This window comes from Temnothorax longispinosus, chromosome 10 (assembly GCF_030848805.1).
Source record: "Temnothorax longispinosus isolate EJ_2023e chromosome 10, Tlon_JGU_v1, whole genome shotgun sequence".
NCBI lineage: Eukaryota > Metazoa > Arthropoda > Insecta > Hymenoptera > Formicidae > Temnothorax > Temnothorax longispinosus.
Genome location: NC_092367.1, coordinates 16,924,427 through 16,939,767, shown reverse-complemented (window position 1 = coordinate 16,939,767; position 15,341 = coordinate 16,924,427). Strand labels below are relative to the sequence as shown.

General features: G+C 47.2%; 1 protein-coding gene across 11 annotated transcripts in view; it reads left to right on the top strand.

Annotated features, from left to right (window-relative positions):
• Window positions 1–5,603: 5,603 nt before the first annotated feature.
• LOC139820178 (uncharacterized) overlaps window positions 5,604–15,341 on the top strand; it is a 60,267-nt gene continuing 50,529 nt past the window's right edge. For 2 of the 11 annotated variants that reach the window (XM_071790238.1, XM_071790239.1), the window contains exons 1-3: window positions 13,738–14,007; window positions 14,488–14,580; window positions 14,691–15,244. In XM_071790238.1, the coding sequence (XP_071646339.1) occupies window positions 13,896–14,007; window positions 14,488–14,580; window positions 14,691–15,244 (759 nt within the window). In that variant the 5' untranslated portion in view covers window positions 13,738–13,895. Of the gene's footprint in view, window positions 9,933–13,730; window positions 14,008–14,148; window positions 14,604–14,679; window positions 15,245–15,341 lie in introns of those variants that run through there. The other 9 variants (XM_071790240.1, XM_071790232.1, XM_071790241.1 and 6 more) reach the window with 9 other exon arrangements.

Below are 15,341 nucleotides of genomic sequence, written 5' to 3'. Positions count from 1 at the left end.
GCTGCCATTCGTATTTATACTTCGCCTTCCGCGAAAACGCCTCGGATCGCAGACTTAAGTACTCGTTGCTAATTAACGGGCCCCGATTCGCTCAACCGAAAGAAACCAGAGTGCAGAGTGAGTGTCTGGTTATAATCATCATTCGGGAAAAGACAGGAAATCGTTCAATCGCGTTGCGCAAGATCGATGAGTGAAGTACCGTGGGGCGAAGTGCAGGTATTTTGCATTTGCGTGTCGCAGTTGGCCTGTTATATCGCAAGTTCAAACATACCGCATTTGCATAATTGAACGATCGCTCTCTCCACCGCACGACTCTCGTGCGTCATTTTCTCGAATTATTCTGTTTATGCGAACAATCTTTCTTCGGAAACTCGCGATTATTGGCCGGTAATAGAATCCACGCCCTATAGCAACTCTGCCGTTATATTTACAGCGCACCGCAAGGCCAATGTTTGTATCCACGTGGACAACGAATTGGGCAATCAGCTATTGTTTGCGAGCCCTTTCGAAATTTATTAGCGTGTGCCTTTCGTGCACGCCGGGATGAAAACGCTTTGACATTTCGATGACGGAGCACGGTTGCGGCGCGCGCGGCGGGGCAGCGCGATTTTCACCGCGGTCGAGTAAGAATAGAAGCGGTGGGCGAATGTGCGCCAGTTTCTGAGGTCTCTTAAGAACCTCTCTCGCGTTCCTGGAGAGTAAATGACATACGGGACGAAGAGGAATTGGATCGTGTAATTCCGGCAGGAAACGAGAACGGAGATGGCCCGCGCTACCGCGGCGGCTGCTGAGCCACGTAATCCCTTCTGTCGCGGCGCAGCGTGGAGTTGCGATCATTACGAACTTCGACGATTTTGTGTAATTTGGTTACGCGAGATCGCGAGTTATTCTGGGCGGTCTGGACAAACTGGCGTCAAACTCGGCAGGTGCGCAAAACATGGTATCGATCACGCGGGCGCGACGTATTTCTGCGTGTCTGCGTTTCTGCGAAGAAGATCGTCACGTGCTCGATCGGTTCGAAACTGAGAGCCAACGCGCGACGCGTATACACGGCAATTCTTTGACGCGGTAGCCGTCGCATTTTTCCCGAAATTGTTTCGACTCCCCTGACAAAGCGGCCGCAGCAGTTTACAACGCGACCATGCACCATGCACGCGATTCTCTGCGCGTGCACCCGTTATACCGAATCGCCGCGGGGTTGGTGCCAGGGGCGAGGGGCGAGAGGGGCGTGCGACGACAGTTTTATATAGAGACGTCGAACGAATCACGGCTGCATAAATTCATCGTGGAATCGCAATTTCGTGTTGGCCGACCAGTTAGCAAACCGACGGGAACAAATCGATGCCCTCTGGGCCCAACAGCGGCAAATTAATATATAGCTCCCGTCAGGCTCCATCGATGATACGCAACAAATTGATGAAATGATTATTGCGCAGACCGATATTATTAGATACTCGAGAGAAACTCTTTCACGTGAAATTCTCACACAAAATTCGGAAATTGTTTGCAAGAGATAGTACTATGCTAAATTCATCCCTGTGAGACTAAATATAGTAGGTTTAATTTTATGAGTTACACGTTTATTATGTACGTATTAAATATTTTGATATGTGTTTTTCAATTTATAATTCTATTATACATTAAACGTTTTTCTGAAAAAAAATTAAAAGTCGAAGGATACATCGCTCGGTGTTTCAAGTTTCTAGCTGTTTCATGCTTCCATTTCTTTGTTTAGTTATATTGTTATATACATATCATTTTATTCTTCTCGAATGTAACCATGAAAAATTATAAATGACTATCTTGTATCTGGTTTTCTTGGTCTTGCTCGATTAGTATTTCAAATATTGATAGCGATTCGTTGCTGCATGAGATGCACCGAGCGATCTGAACTTTCGTTTAATATTTCACTATCGTTACGAGGATTCATTCGTACAACTGCAGAAGTCGAATAAAGTCACCGGTTCATTGTTCATCGTCAGTAAAGTTTAGCCCCGTTTTACGTTATGCCTCGATGACGACGTCGGCAACGACGTCGAGCACAGCGGTATCGAGAGAAGGCTACTAGATGTTGGGGGCTTCTATTTTTCAGTTTTTCCCTATGTAGATCGCACAGCTTGTTTCTTTCTTTCTTTTCTTGCCCTCGTCGTCAGAGTTCTCTAGGTAGCAGCGAACCGTACTGTTGCCGGCAAGTTGAGTCGCGGAGTAGCACGACGATCGTCGCGAAAAAAAACCATTGGTCGGAAGAAGTGGAAGAAGGAAGAGCACCCCGTTGAGAGAGCGAAGGGTACGAACGCGACGATTAACTGAAAAGCTTGTACTCAATTTGCGAAAGCCCAGCGCACCCTCTCGCTAGCTGGCACTAACTTTTCTTTCAATATACAGGGTGCTCCATGCAATCACCGTCCCCTTCAAGTACTCGTCATTATGTTGTTATACATATTAACTAATATTCTGAGCCTTTTCACAACTTTTCATATCATCCCCCGTGTTAAGTAAGCCTTAACGAAGGATTGTTACCTTGTCGTCCTGTTTGAATCTCAAGAATTTCGACCGTACCGTGGATTTCGTATCGTGCTTCCCCAAAATACTTGAATTTCAATTCCATAAGAGAAGCTAGATTCGTCAAATCTTTAATTCTCTTGGAGATACGGATACTTCCTTTGCTACGTGAAATCAGGGTTGAGGTGAAAGCCACTCCGACGCGCGGATCACCCTGTACTCGTCCCCCTCTTTCACTCGTATTCGCATTTTCGTCCTTCTCCCTTTCTCGTGCATACCCTCCGCACTTCCACTCTGGTTTATACGTACTTACGAGCTGCTAAGCCTCTAAGCCTGCACTTGACGGCTGGTACATAGGTAGGTACTCGGCCGCCACACGGAAAAGCTTGCGAAGTTTATTAAAGCTCGACTCTCGACAGCCAAACGAAAGATTTCATTTGAATATATATACTATTAACCTATGCCGCTTAAGCCTCCTCCATTGAGAGAGCAGCCACCCGTCTCTCTTTACTTGCACTGCGGCTTCTTTCCTCTTCCCGACGGATCGCCGATGTAGTAACTCGGCCACTTAGCGATTTCATTGCGAGTGCGCTTAAATAAAACATCCCCCAGTAATGTCACGGTAGAGTTACTAAGAAGCCAGTTTCACCAACGTCGATTAACTGTAACCTTCGATTATAAGCTCATTCTTCATCTCTTTCTAACTGTCCCCCTTAGAAAGAGACGAAGAGTGAGTTTAATCGAAGGTTACAGTTAATCGACGTTGGTGAAACCGGCCCTAAGAGATCTAGTGATGCTGGTATTGTTGCGGAACGAAAAAATATTTTATTCTTGAGATTAAAATTAGAGAATGTCGTTTGTCATTTTTTGAACCTAAATCATTACAATTTTTTTAATTTTTGCGTCAAGATTTAGATTTTCAAAGATTCTATAAAGATTGTCAAAAACGGTCACCTGGACGAATTAAATGTTTATCTAGAACTTCCGTACGGAATCTATAAACAATAATGAAGAAAAAAACTAATTCTATATGAATATTATTTCAATTAATTGTTTTACATGTAACCTAATTTTTTCAAAAAGAATATGATAATTTATTTCGTTAAATTAAGATTTGCGCAAGTTTCAAGTGAAAGATATATTAGTTATGGTGCTTTCTTGCTTGCTATGTGCGCTTACAGCTCGCAAACCTTTATCCTACATCAAGGCCCGTAAGGGTGAGCGATGGGTATCTAACCACTGTAATATTAACGTAAGACAGGGATTGCTGCCACGCCTCGTTAACGCCAGCCTTACCCTTAGGCACGTCGCTGCCATGCAGCGATGACGAAGACGCAGCAGCGACGTGAAGAACGGTGTACGCGATTTACTTAAAATAATATAATAAAGCGAAGATGTTCTCTCGCGATAATTTATCACGTAGCAAATATTTTTACGTCGTAGAAGCGGGGGAGGGAAACCGGTAACCGGCTACTTATAAAAAGGAGAGTGATCTTACGTTTTATAAGATCACTACAGACAAAAGTTAAGTCTTAAGCTCGGGATAATTGCGGTGCGCTCCGACGTGCAACCTCGTTTTCACCTCGTAGATCTCTAATGAGAGTAATGACAAGAAGGCGCGTTAGCTAGGCGTAAAAAGTTACGTTTCTAGATACGAAGTCCTAAGGTTTACGTGTAAACGTATATATTTAATCAGGTAATTTGCATTTCATCTTCAAATATACATGACTCCGTAGATTTTTCGAACTCCGAGAAACGCGTACTCCGGTACGCCGACTTTCCCTGCCTATCCACAATCGCGTAAACGGTCTGAGAGCGCAGCAAGCGCAAAAATTGTTTGATGTGGGAAGTACGTTTGCCCGGTCGTTATACAATGCGCTAAGTTGCCTGCCGCTAAGTGAATTTGTTGCAAAGACGGGATCTCGCTCGGAGCACAAAGCAAGTCTCAAGGTAACAGAATTACACTTGAAATTGGCGATGCATTACGCTCGAAAGGGCTATATAAGATGTGTATCGAATTTCCAGCGGAACTCCCACGACTGTTGGCGCGTTGATCTTTATAGAATTATTACAGAGTCTATTTTCTGCCGCGGAGAGTGAAGAAACTTCCTCGAGGCTACAGCTGTAGCCGAGTAAGAACATTCGACACTGACTGAAAGTTCTAAAAAGCCGCTGTATCGAGAAATTAACGCGAAATCGATCGTAACGACCGTTGCATGAAGAGGCTCTTGAGCAACGATGCGACCCCAGCGCGGGATCGATTTATCTATCGTCCCGCGGAGAATGCTTCGGTGCGGAACGGCGCGGAATATGTTTCGCGCTCCTTACAGCCGCGGATGTGCCAGGAACTCGGGAACGACAACCGCCGGAGGATCTCCGCGACGTTCCCGGCGGTTGGTGCAGAATATGCGGCTGCGGATCCAAACTCGAATATCGAGAGCACGGTTCGACGAAGATAAACGCGCGGGCCAAATGACGAAGACCGAGAAACCTCCGGCGACGGAGGTGGCGAGCAGAAGCGAGCAGGACGTGAGAGAGAAAGAGGGGGGGAGGAAGAGTTAGTGGACAAAACAGGGGGGAGGTGAGGGTGGTGGACGAAAGTTTGCGGAAGGACGAGGGTGTTGCGTGTTCGCCGGGGGTGCGAGAGGGACACGACCGGGGTAAGGACGAGGGGTGGGTGAGCAATCGCGTGCAGGTGCATATAGGAGAGAGGATCCGCGTACGGGCGGATGAGTTGTGCGTACCAATCGGCGGGTGCAGAGTACGTCCGCAGGCACGCAGGAGGAGGCGAAAACCGGGCACAGCCCCAGGAGCGCGCGGCGGGGACTTCCGCCATACGGGGCAAAACCGCCCCACGCCGGACCCGGGAACCGGCGCGCGTCTGGTTGCGCTGGGTGGCGGGTGCACTATCGGGTGGCGCGCGAAAAGGGGATTCAACCCGACTCGGGTGCACCGAGAGGACGACGAGGAGCGAGAGAGATAGATAGGGAGGGAGAGAGGGAGGTTCGCGAGGGAGAGACGAAGCGGAGGACACGTCGGTCAGGGGTGATGAGGAGGACGGAGGGACGAACGAAGGTGGTGTGGGAGGGAAGGTTGGAGAGAGCGACCGGGGGTAGCGGCGTTGGTTCTCTCGGGTGGTGCCGGTAGTGGAGGGTAAACGGAGGGAAGGCGGCGGTGGCGGCGGTGGCGGCGGCGACGGCGGTGAACATAAAATCCCTCGCACATGCCTGGTGCATTCATTAGGGGGGATGTACCCGTGCAGCGTACACGTCGACCTGCATCCACGCCACCCTCTCTCGCGTTCTCTCGGTGCCACCCTTGGCCTCAGTCGCGCTCCGCGGCCAACTTAGTGCACACGCCACTCCGTTGGTCCTCCCTGACGGACTCGCTTGCCGCTGCTTCTCACTGCGCCGTAACCGTCGTCGCCGACGAAGGATTGCATCGTCTCTCGCGCGCGCGCCAGTCACCCTCTGTCATCCGCGACACGTCGGACGAGTTCCGCTGTGATCCGCGCGTAAACGTGCGTCACGCACCGTTTCTGAATCTCAATCTCGCTGATCGTGGATCGTGGATCGTGCGCGCGAAACGGCAGACGATGGACGAAGTAAGCTGAAAGAATTCCGCGTGCGTATCGAGAGTACGAATACGAGTGCGAGTTTTGTCTGCAATCCCGAGTGCGCGAAAGTAAACACATCCGAGAAGACTTTCCGGCACGGTCGAAACGGAGGTCCGGCAGCGGTCCGGTCCGGCCCGGCTTCTGGAGGCACCAGCAGAAGAGGGACCTTCCTCGTCATCCCCGCGGAAGATCGTCACCGCGGAAGATCGTCCACCTGTCTTTGAGCAGTCTGCGCCCGAAGAGGATCACGTACGACGACGGCACGGCTCTACGCGCCGCCGAAGACCGCGGGAAGCCGACGGGATTTCATGTTCACGAATTTCAGTAAACCAGGTAACGACGCGCCCGAGACCAGTCGGCGATGTCGAGCTGCACGGGATCGGCGGCGTGTCGGAATCGCGATTTACCCCTCGCCGCGCCCGCGCCGTGGCGGGACGCGCCGCGCCGTGCCGCGCTACGCTCTCGCGTCGCTATTTACCGCGACGCCGACGGATCGGGAAAGGGCGGGAACGCCGCAACTTCGTGCGGGGGATTCTATCGATCGCGCGATCGACGGCACGCGCATTTCCGCCGTCCGACTTTTTCCGCGGCGGCAGAGGGTGGGCGGGAAAGCGGACGGAGGGATGACGAAGGTACCATCCTGCGTCACGACGCCGACGTCGCGTCACATCACCCGGCTTTGCCCGAAATTGCTCGCCACGAAGCGTCGTCGCTCGCAGCTCGTTTTTCCCCTCGCTAGCGCGCTATATTCGAGGCTGAGAGACGCTGCGAATAAATTTGCATCGACGGAAAGCGGTACGCGTGTACCGTAACACATTTTTCGGACGACGCTCGACCGCGCCACCAAATAAGCGGAATCGAGCGCGCGAAAAGTTCAGAAAGTGAGTAGAAAATTCGGCAAGGCATGATCGCCGTTGAGGAAAGGAAATCGTGTCGGGAAAACAAAATGACGCAAATCCTTCATAATCACGGGGTATCTTTAAATCCATAGCTGAACAATCGCTGAATATTAATACCGTAACTGCCCTCGATAACCATCGGCATGCAATTATCGTCCCGAATATAAATCGAATGAGGTATTAGCGGACTTATTAACGGGAAAAATCCGGGATAACGTATGCGGATTTCGCGTTTACTCGGTGAATCGCGGAAGCTGCTTGGATGCAGGTGCAAGGATGCAGTTGTTTGCGGTGGTACGGCACGGCCGGATTCGAATTTCCATATTTTCGCGATTCATTCGCGCGAGTATTATTACTGGCCCGCAATAAAAGGTACATGGGTATTCCCGATGAAATATGTCGCACTTTCGAGGAACGTGCCTCGCGAAACGGTCTTTATCTCGCGCTTCCGCCTTCTCGGTCCGAATGGAAGCGATTGATAAAGTAGAATTTTAGCGATAGGGCACAACCGCTGAAAAATTTAATATCTTAAACATAAATTTTATTTTCGCATCTACACATCACGGTGACCGGTTGTTTCCCCCAATGAAATACGTCGCGTCTTCGAGAGATGTGTCTTAGGAATATCTCATTTCGTCATTCCTGATTTAAGGAAAGACAAAATTAATCATATCTAAAAATATAAGAAAAAATATTGCCAGAGACATGTGAATTTTCTATAAAAATATTCGAACTTATTATGTATACATTAAAACATTAATTTAACTGTAGAAAATTGACACTTCAACGTCCAAACTTCGAGACTGTCAACTAGTAAAACAGATGAAATGTCAGTTGAGCCTTTTCTTGATGCAAATTTCACCGCGCCGTATAGGTGCTCTTGTTTGAGCAACGATAATTAGCGTCGGAAAGTACAATATTTGACGATTGGTATGCTGGAGATACCGCTATCGATTCCTCGCGATTAATTTCTGCACGGATGTGCCCTCGCGCAGAGATAGTCGCGCGTTAATTACGGATGCGGCGGGCCGTTGCGAATGCTAACCGGCTAATTCCGTTTTCGTATTTCAGCATTAGCCGCATTTTTCCCACGCGTCGCGAACGACTATATATATACGCGGCACGTTACTCGTACAGACACGGACACATACACGTGTGGCGTAGAGCCGGCACGATTCTACGTCGAGCTTAATTTTTAATCTGCCGCGCGTAACGTCGTCGAGAAATAATCCGCCTCTTATTATGCAAATTTAATCGTGCGTTTATCGCGAGGCGCGCTAATCGCAGATAACTTTTCCGCTCAACTTCACCGTTGCGGCGCGTCCGTTCCTTTTTATTTCCGACGGGACAAAGAGCGTCCCGGGCTGCTTTGTTTTCCCGGATACGTCCGCGTTTAATCCTCTCTGCGATCTTCCTCAACGCGACCATTATGCCGTCGCTGGTCGTAGTCGTCGTGGTCGTGGTTGCGCGCAGTTTCTAAGTTCGGGCGCCGATTCAAGTCGTAGCAGTTCGCTGCCAAACAAACGCATCCATTCGATCACCGGGGAAGAGGGGGTGGGTGAGAGTAAACCCTCGGTCTTCCACGATCTTTCTTTTTGACACGCGGCAAGAAACAGAATCGGACGTGCGAGGGGGATTTTCCGCGCGAAAGAACGAATGGTAAAAGGGAAAAGATGAAGAAATTCTCCTAATATCGGTGAGAGTCTTCTTCCCGCGAGCTATCTAAGGACGTCGAGAGAAAATCAGTCTGAGATTCTGAGTCGTTTCGAGAAGCCGGGGATAGCTCGCGGGAACGAGTCGAGTAACTCTTCGTGATGGTTCCTCTCTTCGGGAGAGACGGGTGAGAGACTCCCGCGTGAGTTTAGTTTCCCCAAAGTTTTCCGACTCCCATCATCTTCTCGAGGGCAGTTACTCGGGACGTTTCAAAGTGTTTCTATTATTCGGGGCGTCACTCGGTCTCTCGAGCCATTCGGGGGAAAAATATTTTGGAGCGGGCTCTCGAGAAAGGTACGTCTCGCTGCGAGGCATATTTTGGTGCGAGCGAGCGCGCGACATCGTGATATACCCGCGACGTATACAAATAGTTCGACGTACGTCGGTGACGTTCGCTTTCGTGGAGAGGAACATCGGAGGGTTCGTTTGAAGATCCCCCGTGCTCAAAACGCGCGCTCCCGCCCTTCGCTCCGCAACTTCGACCGTACTTCGACAGCATTGTGGTCCGGAAAATGCATGCCCGAGTGCAGCGGCGCGTCCTTTATCGGCTCGGGCGTCCTACATAGAGCTTTTTCCGAGCGTTTCCACGTTATCGCTCGTTGTTTGCGTCACGGACTCGAACTTCCAATTCCTAATCGATTCGCGTCATCGAGCGGGCACCTCGGAGGGAGAAGGAGAGAGACGCTGGCGTCCTTTTAGCATTTTGCATTTAAAAGATATGGAGAAAGCGAAAAAAAAAAAGAAAAAATCGAGTAGCTTCTATTTTTCTACGTTTATCGCTTGCGGAGCGGTGAAATCTGTTTTGTCACACCTCGCGAACTGTACTTTGCTCAAGAAGAAACTGAATGGCTCAATAATCAAATATAAAAAAACGAAAACGCGTCGATCCGCCTAATGAATCGAGATCGAGAAGGCGCGCGCGTGGTGGCGGAAATCTGCGCGCCAAGTTCTACCCGCCGAAGATCAACTAAGGGTACACGTCCGGAAGATAAGCGCGCCGATGCGCCGCAAACCCTGCGCCGGAAACGGGTTTTCCCGGCGCACGGCTCGCTGCGGCTATGGCACATCGATCGTCGATGCATTTCGGCGGCTCGGATACCGTTTCCGGCGTCAAAGAGCCAAGGTCGGCCCCCGCTTAATCGCGGGATGGATGATCGCGGCGATGCCCGTCGACGTCACGCCGGCACACAGGATACTCGCAGGTCTGTTTCCCAAGAGACAACAGAAAGTATTTGATCTTGTCTTACGAGGAGAGAAGTAATTTTGCGACCAAGATATATTAACCAGACCATTTTAGATAAATTAGATATATTAAAGGATATATATTAGATACGTGCACAGAAAAAAAGAAGTGTCAAATCAATAAGTACCTATATACTCGTATATATGCAACAATTTATAATCTTCTTATTAATAATTTCGATTTAATATATTATTTCAAGATTTCCACGCTGAAACCAAAAATATTTTCAAATCAAGAATATTCTTTTTTTCTGTGTAGAGCGTGGTAAAAGGGATAGATTCACGATAAGCAACGTCAATGCGTCCAGGCGCATTCATGAGTTGCACAGGTCGAAAAAAGTTGTGCAGATTAAAACGAATAGGATGAGACAATTTCTGGATCGATACTTGCCGATGAATTCGAATGCGATGCCAAGCAAAGATTGTATTAAGATATTCTTCAAATATAGCTCGGCGTTTCAATCAGATAATTTCCGTTATATCACGTTTATCAGAAAACATGAATGGGATGACATTTGTCTATCGCTGAATATCACATTGTCCCGGCGGATAGCTCGTTGAAGACCGGGATCCACGCGGATTTGCTTAATTAAGAAGGTGCAAGGCACGGTAGAGGTAATTATCTAGTCCTTATGAAAGTTCGTACGTTGTTATTAAGACGGGCCAAAGAGAATCTTTCTATCAGAGTGTCTTCAGCGCGCGGGTTTAGTTTAGTTTAATAAATGCGGAGGGAGGGAACTGTGCGACGTGTAATTAAACGCGGCTTCTCATAATCGGGCTCATAGTCGGGGTAATTACTCGCCGTCGGATTCGGTCGAGTTACACATACCAAAACAAATCTCGTGCCTCGATTTCTAAACTCTTTTGTAGCGAGCAATATAATAATTTAATAATTGTTGCGTCTAGGGATCTAGAACAATAAACATAAATCTTGCGAGAGGCCAAAGTCATCGGTACTTGAATACCAAATTTTGTTTTAATTTTCACAGCCAATGATATTTCTTCTGTCATTCCAATTTTCATATTTTCCTCGTTGAGTTAGAATCGAGCGCTCGCAGGAATCGTTGCAAGTTTCTCGGAAGCGGACGACATTTCCACCAACATAACACGCTGACACGTTACAATTTAAATTGTTAGCCGAGAGAACCAGACATATAGTTTTGTACATGCCGCATATACATGCACGTCCACGTACATGCATGTTACACGTCGGGTGTCCCAAGAGCTCTTTAAACGCGATATTATTCTCAGTATCTTTCGAGTCAAGCGAGTAAACGGTAAATGCAGCTTTTACGTTTCTGTATTTCGCCGATTAATATTTCATTTAAGGGAAAACGGGAAATTACGAAACAACCGGGTATACAATTAGGACATGTCCGTGATTGCGAAATGAATTCTGTCCCGGTCAGGCTAACTGCCGGACCGGTGTATTTCGAAATGTAGCGGAAACGTGAAATCGAATTTAAACGACAGATATTGCGTCGCGCGTCGCGACAATTTCGTCGCAAATGCAATTAATTAGGTATTTTTCGAGCCGCATTATACAGACATTATTTCACGAAAAAAAAACGGGGGAAAAAGAGAGGATACGGGAATATTGAATCCTTCTTTACATCGCGTTTATCGCATCATCGTTTTAACGTACGGGTGTTTTATGTATCGCATTTCTGTCTTTGAGCGGGATATGTACGTGAAACATAATTTCCAGCGATGCCGATGAAAGCGCGGATTAAATCTGTTAACAGCCGCTCGAAGCTTGTAAATCCGCGTTGGAAACCTCGGTCGAGGAGATTTTTCAATTTTCCCCGGTGCCTATTGATTTCGCGCGGGTAACACGATTATCGTTCGGTGAGAGAGTGGCAGGGGGAGGGGAGATGGGACAAATTAATATCAGAAACTCTCCGCGATTTGCGCGAATTATCATTTATTACCGCCAAATGAAGCTAAAGTGTCTCCACGCGTGTATATCGCGATTTTCCGCGAAATGGAGCACGCATGGAAAACGCGATTTCGCGGTATTTTCGCTTCGTTGTATTGGACACTGCTCGACACGAGCTACGCGGCTCTTTCAACAATTAAGACGACGCTGGATGGAAAGACCGAAGGGTCGAAACGCGCGCGTACGATTTTTTTCTCGCGCTGTTAAGTTCTACCTTCAACTCCAAATGGATGAAAACCGTGAGAATATCTTTTTCTACTCGTCGCGTTGTACCTCGACAGTTGGTATTTAAACGAGCCCCACTCTCAAAGGCATGATTTTAATTCCGCGTTTTCAGCTGCGACGAAGGTTTCCGTAGTCTCGTAAATTGGCGAGAAAAACGAGACAAAAAGTAATAGTCAGCGACGATTCTTTTTCTGTCTTTATAATACGTTAATTTTGCGTACGCTTACACAACAGCGCTCGTCTTTGATGTAAAATGAGTAGATAAAATAACGTAAAGCGTGTTGCAAGGTCTTGCGAGCGACGATTAATTCCAGAGATTAGTTTTAGATGAAATATACATTATAGCAAATTATAGTAACAAATAATTGTAGTAAAAAAATTTTTACAATAATTTAACTTGCTCGGTAAGAAAATCTTATAAATACTGACACGAGTTTCGGATAAACATTTATACATTGATAGCGAAATTGTAGTAACAAGTAATTGTAGTAAAGAAATTTTCAATAATTTAACTTTACTGACACGAGACAACGTATATCACATATTATCTTTCAGTAATAATACAAGAATATTTTTTTGACAATTTCTTTTCTTAAATCAATCTCTTGTCTTCTCTTCTCAAGTCAATTTATATCCTTTTGGACAAAAATTTAACGTGTGAAATGAGCAAGATTTATTGATCGTTTTATACATATTTAAACAATTATAGTTTTTACTAAAGACTAAAGAGGTACATAGGTGAATTTGATTTCTTTCTTCTTTTCATATCAGTATTATTTCAATTTTCAATACATACCTAACACGTTGTCACAAACTTTGTTTCCTAATGAACGTATGCGTTAAATTGAGTGCCGGACCGTGGTGAGATAATAGACGAAATTAAGTTACTGAATGTGAAGGGGCCGCTTGAAAAGACAACTTTGAATATAGTAACTGTTTTATTTACTCCGCGGATTGTGCGTTGTTGAAGTCTATCTATTATCGTTGATGTTGAGAAACTATATAATTTTTAAACTCGCGGCAAACGGTTAATAAGATAACGACATTTGTCTTAATGAGTCATCTAAGTTCCAATGTGAACCTATCACGCAATCGTTTATCGATAATAGAGAAGATTAATTATTTTACAATAATTATTGCCATTTGTCATCTTTTAAAAAACTTAGGTATCTCGACGAATTTATAAATACATGATAGATAAATATTTTATTTATGATTAACATATATTATATTATTAATTATACGATACATATTTTTTTACAAAACACGTTACGAGATAATCGAGAATATTTTCAATTATATTAATTGATATTTATATAACATTCAATTATATTAATTGGTAACAACCGATATTTCGACCTGTGCATATCACTTCGGTTTATATCATTTTTACAGAAGTCGATTAATTAACGATAATTGTTGAAAACGAATCGGCGTGGACTCGCACGGCGTTTGAATTGTGCGCACTGGCGCGCCATGTCGCGGAGCTGACGTAACGAGAAGGCGTGCGTTATTTGGAAAATAAGAACGCCGGCACACGGCAGATCGATATGGCGGCGAGCGCCGCGCGAATTCTCTATATTCCGGCGCGGTATATTTCGCGCGGGAGACGTCGCGTTTATCGCGGTGCACCGACGGCCGCGGCATCCCGAATCCGGCGACGCGAGCAACGCCGAACGCCAGTCGTACGGAGGAAGACGCGGCGTACGCTTAACCCGCGTTTGAATCCGAGCGCCCTTCGCGCCATTCCCCGCGGCAGATGCACGAAGGTCAAAAGTATTTTAAAAATAAGGCCGTAGGCATTGGCAGATTGGTATGGCAGTGGACGTTAAGGGTCGGGTGGCGTTGTAATGGCAAAAAGTTTGCGAGAGGTGAGTAATCGAGACGTGGAGAAATTTCGGGGTGAGGTATCTCCGGCGGCGTAGCGATCCGCGTCGGCGTTAATCCGCGTAGGATCCGCGTGATTAGAGCGATGCGCGTAGTAGGTACGTGCGGCTAGAAAATCGGGCAACAAACAAATCGCGTTTTCGCGAGGAGGCTCGTGGAGGCTAGACGAGAGCACGGCCGACAATGGCGCCCAAGCCTCGCGAATATTGACGTTGCCAAAAACATCACCTCCGAATATATCTCGGGATTATTATCGTGTGTACGTGGGTGGCACGTACTGCGTCGCAATTAGCGATCTAACCTCGCGGGCGGCCCCGTGCCGCGGCCCAACGCGTAGAAATCCGCGCGCGGGTTAGTTCGGTCCACGGTTAAGGTTATGCGAAAAAATGTTTTCTGCACGTATAGTAGCGCGGCGTGAACCCTGAAGGGTTTTACAGTTATACTGCAATGTGGCACATTTGCAGAAGCGCGGAGGACGTTGTGTGGGCCTAGAGAGCCGCGATTTAATCTGCGGGGAGATATTGTCAGGACGATAGGAGAGTGCGCGTGGAGAAAGTGTGTGAGTTGGCGCTTTTTAAGGGTTAGGGAATCATTCTGGTATAGCCTGGTATAGCCTGAGCATAGTAGTTTTTATGTAGACAGTTCAGGGCAACTAGTTTGGTTGTAGGGTCGGGATTGGAGATAGACAAGATGGACCAGCAGTATTGTCTACGGTGGAACAATCATCCAGCCAACCTCACTGACGTTCTCAGCTCGCTGCTCGCCAGAGAGGCACTCTGCGACGTGACCCTGGCCTGTGTCGGGGAGACCTTCAAGGCGCACCAGACCATACTCTCCGCATGCAGCCCGTATTTCGAGAGCATCTTTCTGCAGAACATCCACCCCCATCCAATAATATTCCTCAAGGATGTCAATGACACGGAAATGAAGGCGTTGCTGCACTTTATGTATAAGGGCGAAGTCAATGTTAGTCAGCATCTGCTACCGATGTTCCTTAAAACAGCGGAGGCATTGCAGATCAGAGGCCTCACCGATAATAGTGTAAATAACAAAACGGAGGACAAGTGTCCGTCACCGGATCCAGAAACGCAAACTGGAGTCAGACATAGCGACTCGCCTAACCTCCAGTCCCATCATGAAAAGAGGAAAAGAAAGAATTCAGGCAGCTACGACGTTTCTCTTTCTGGCCCACCTAGCGAAAGATTCTTGTCCGACTCTCAGGTACGCAGATATCGTACTCGCTTTTTCTCTTCTGTAACTGTATCACCAGATAGGTGCGACGCATATCGTTTATATCACTTTTACTTGTAACATATGT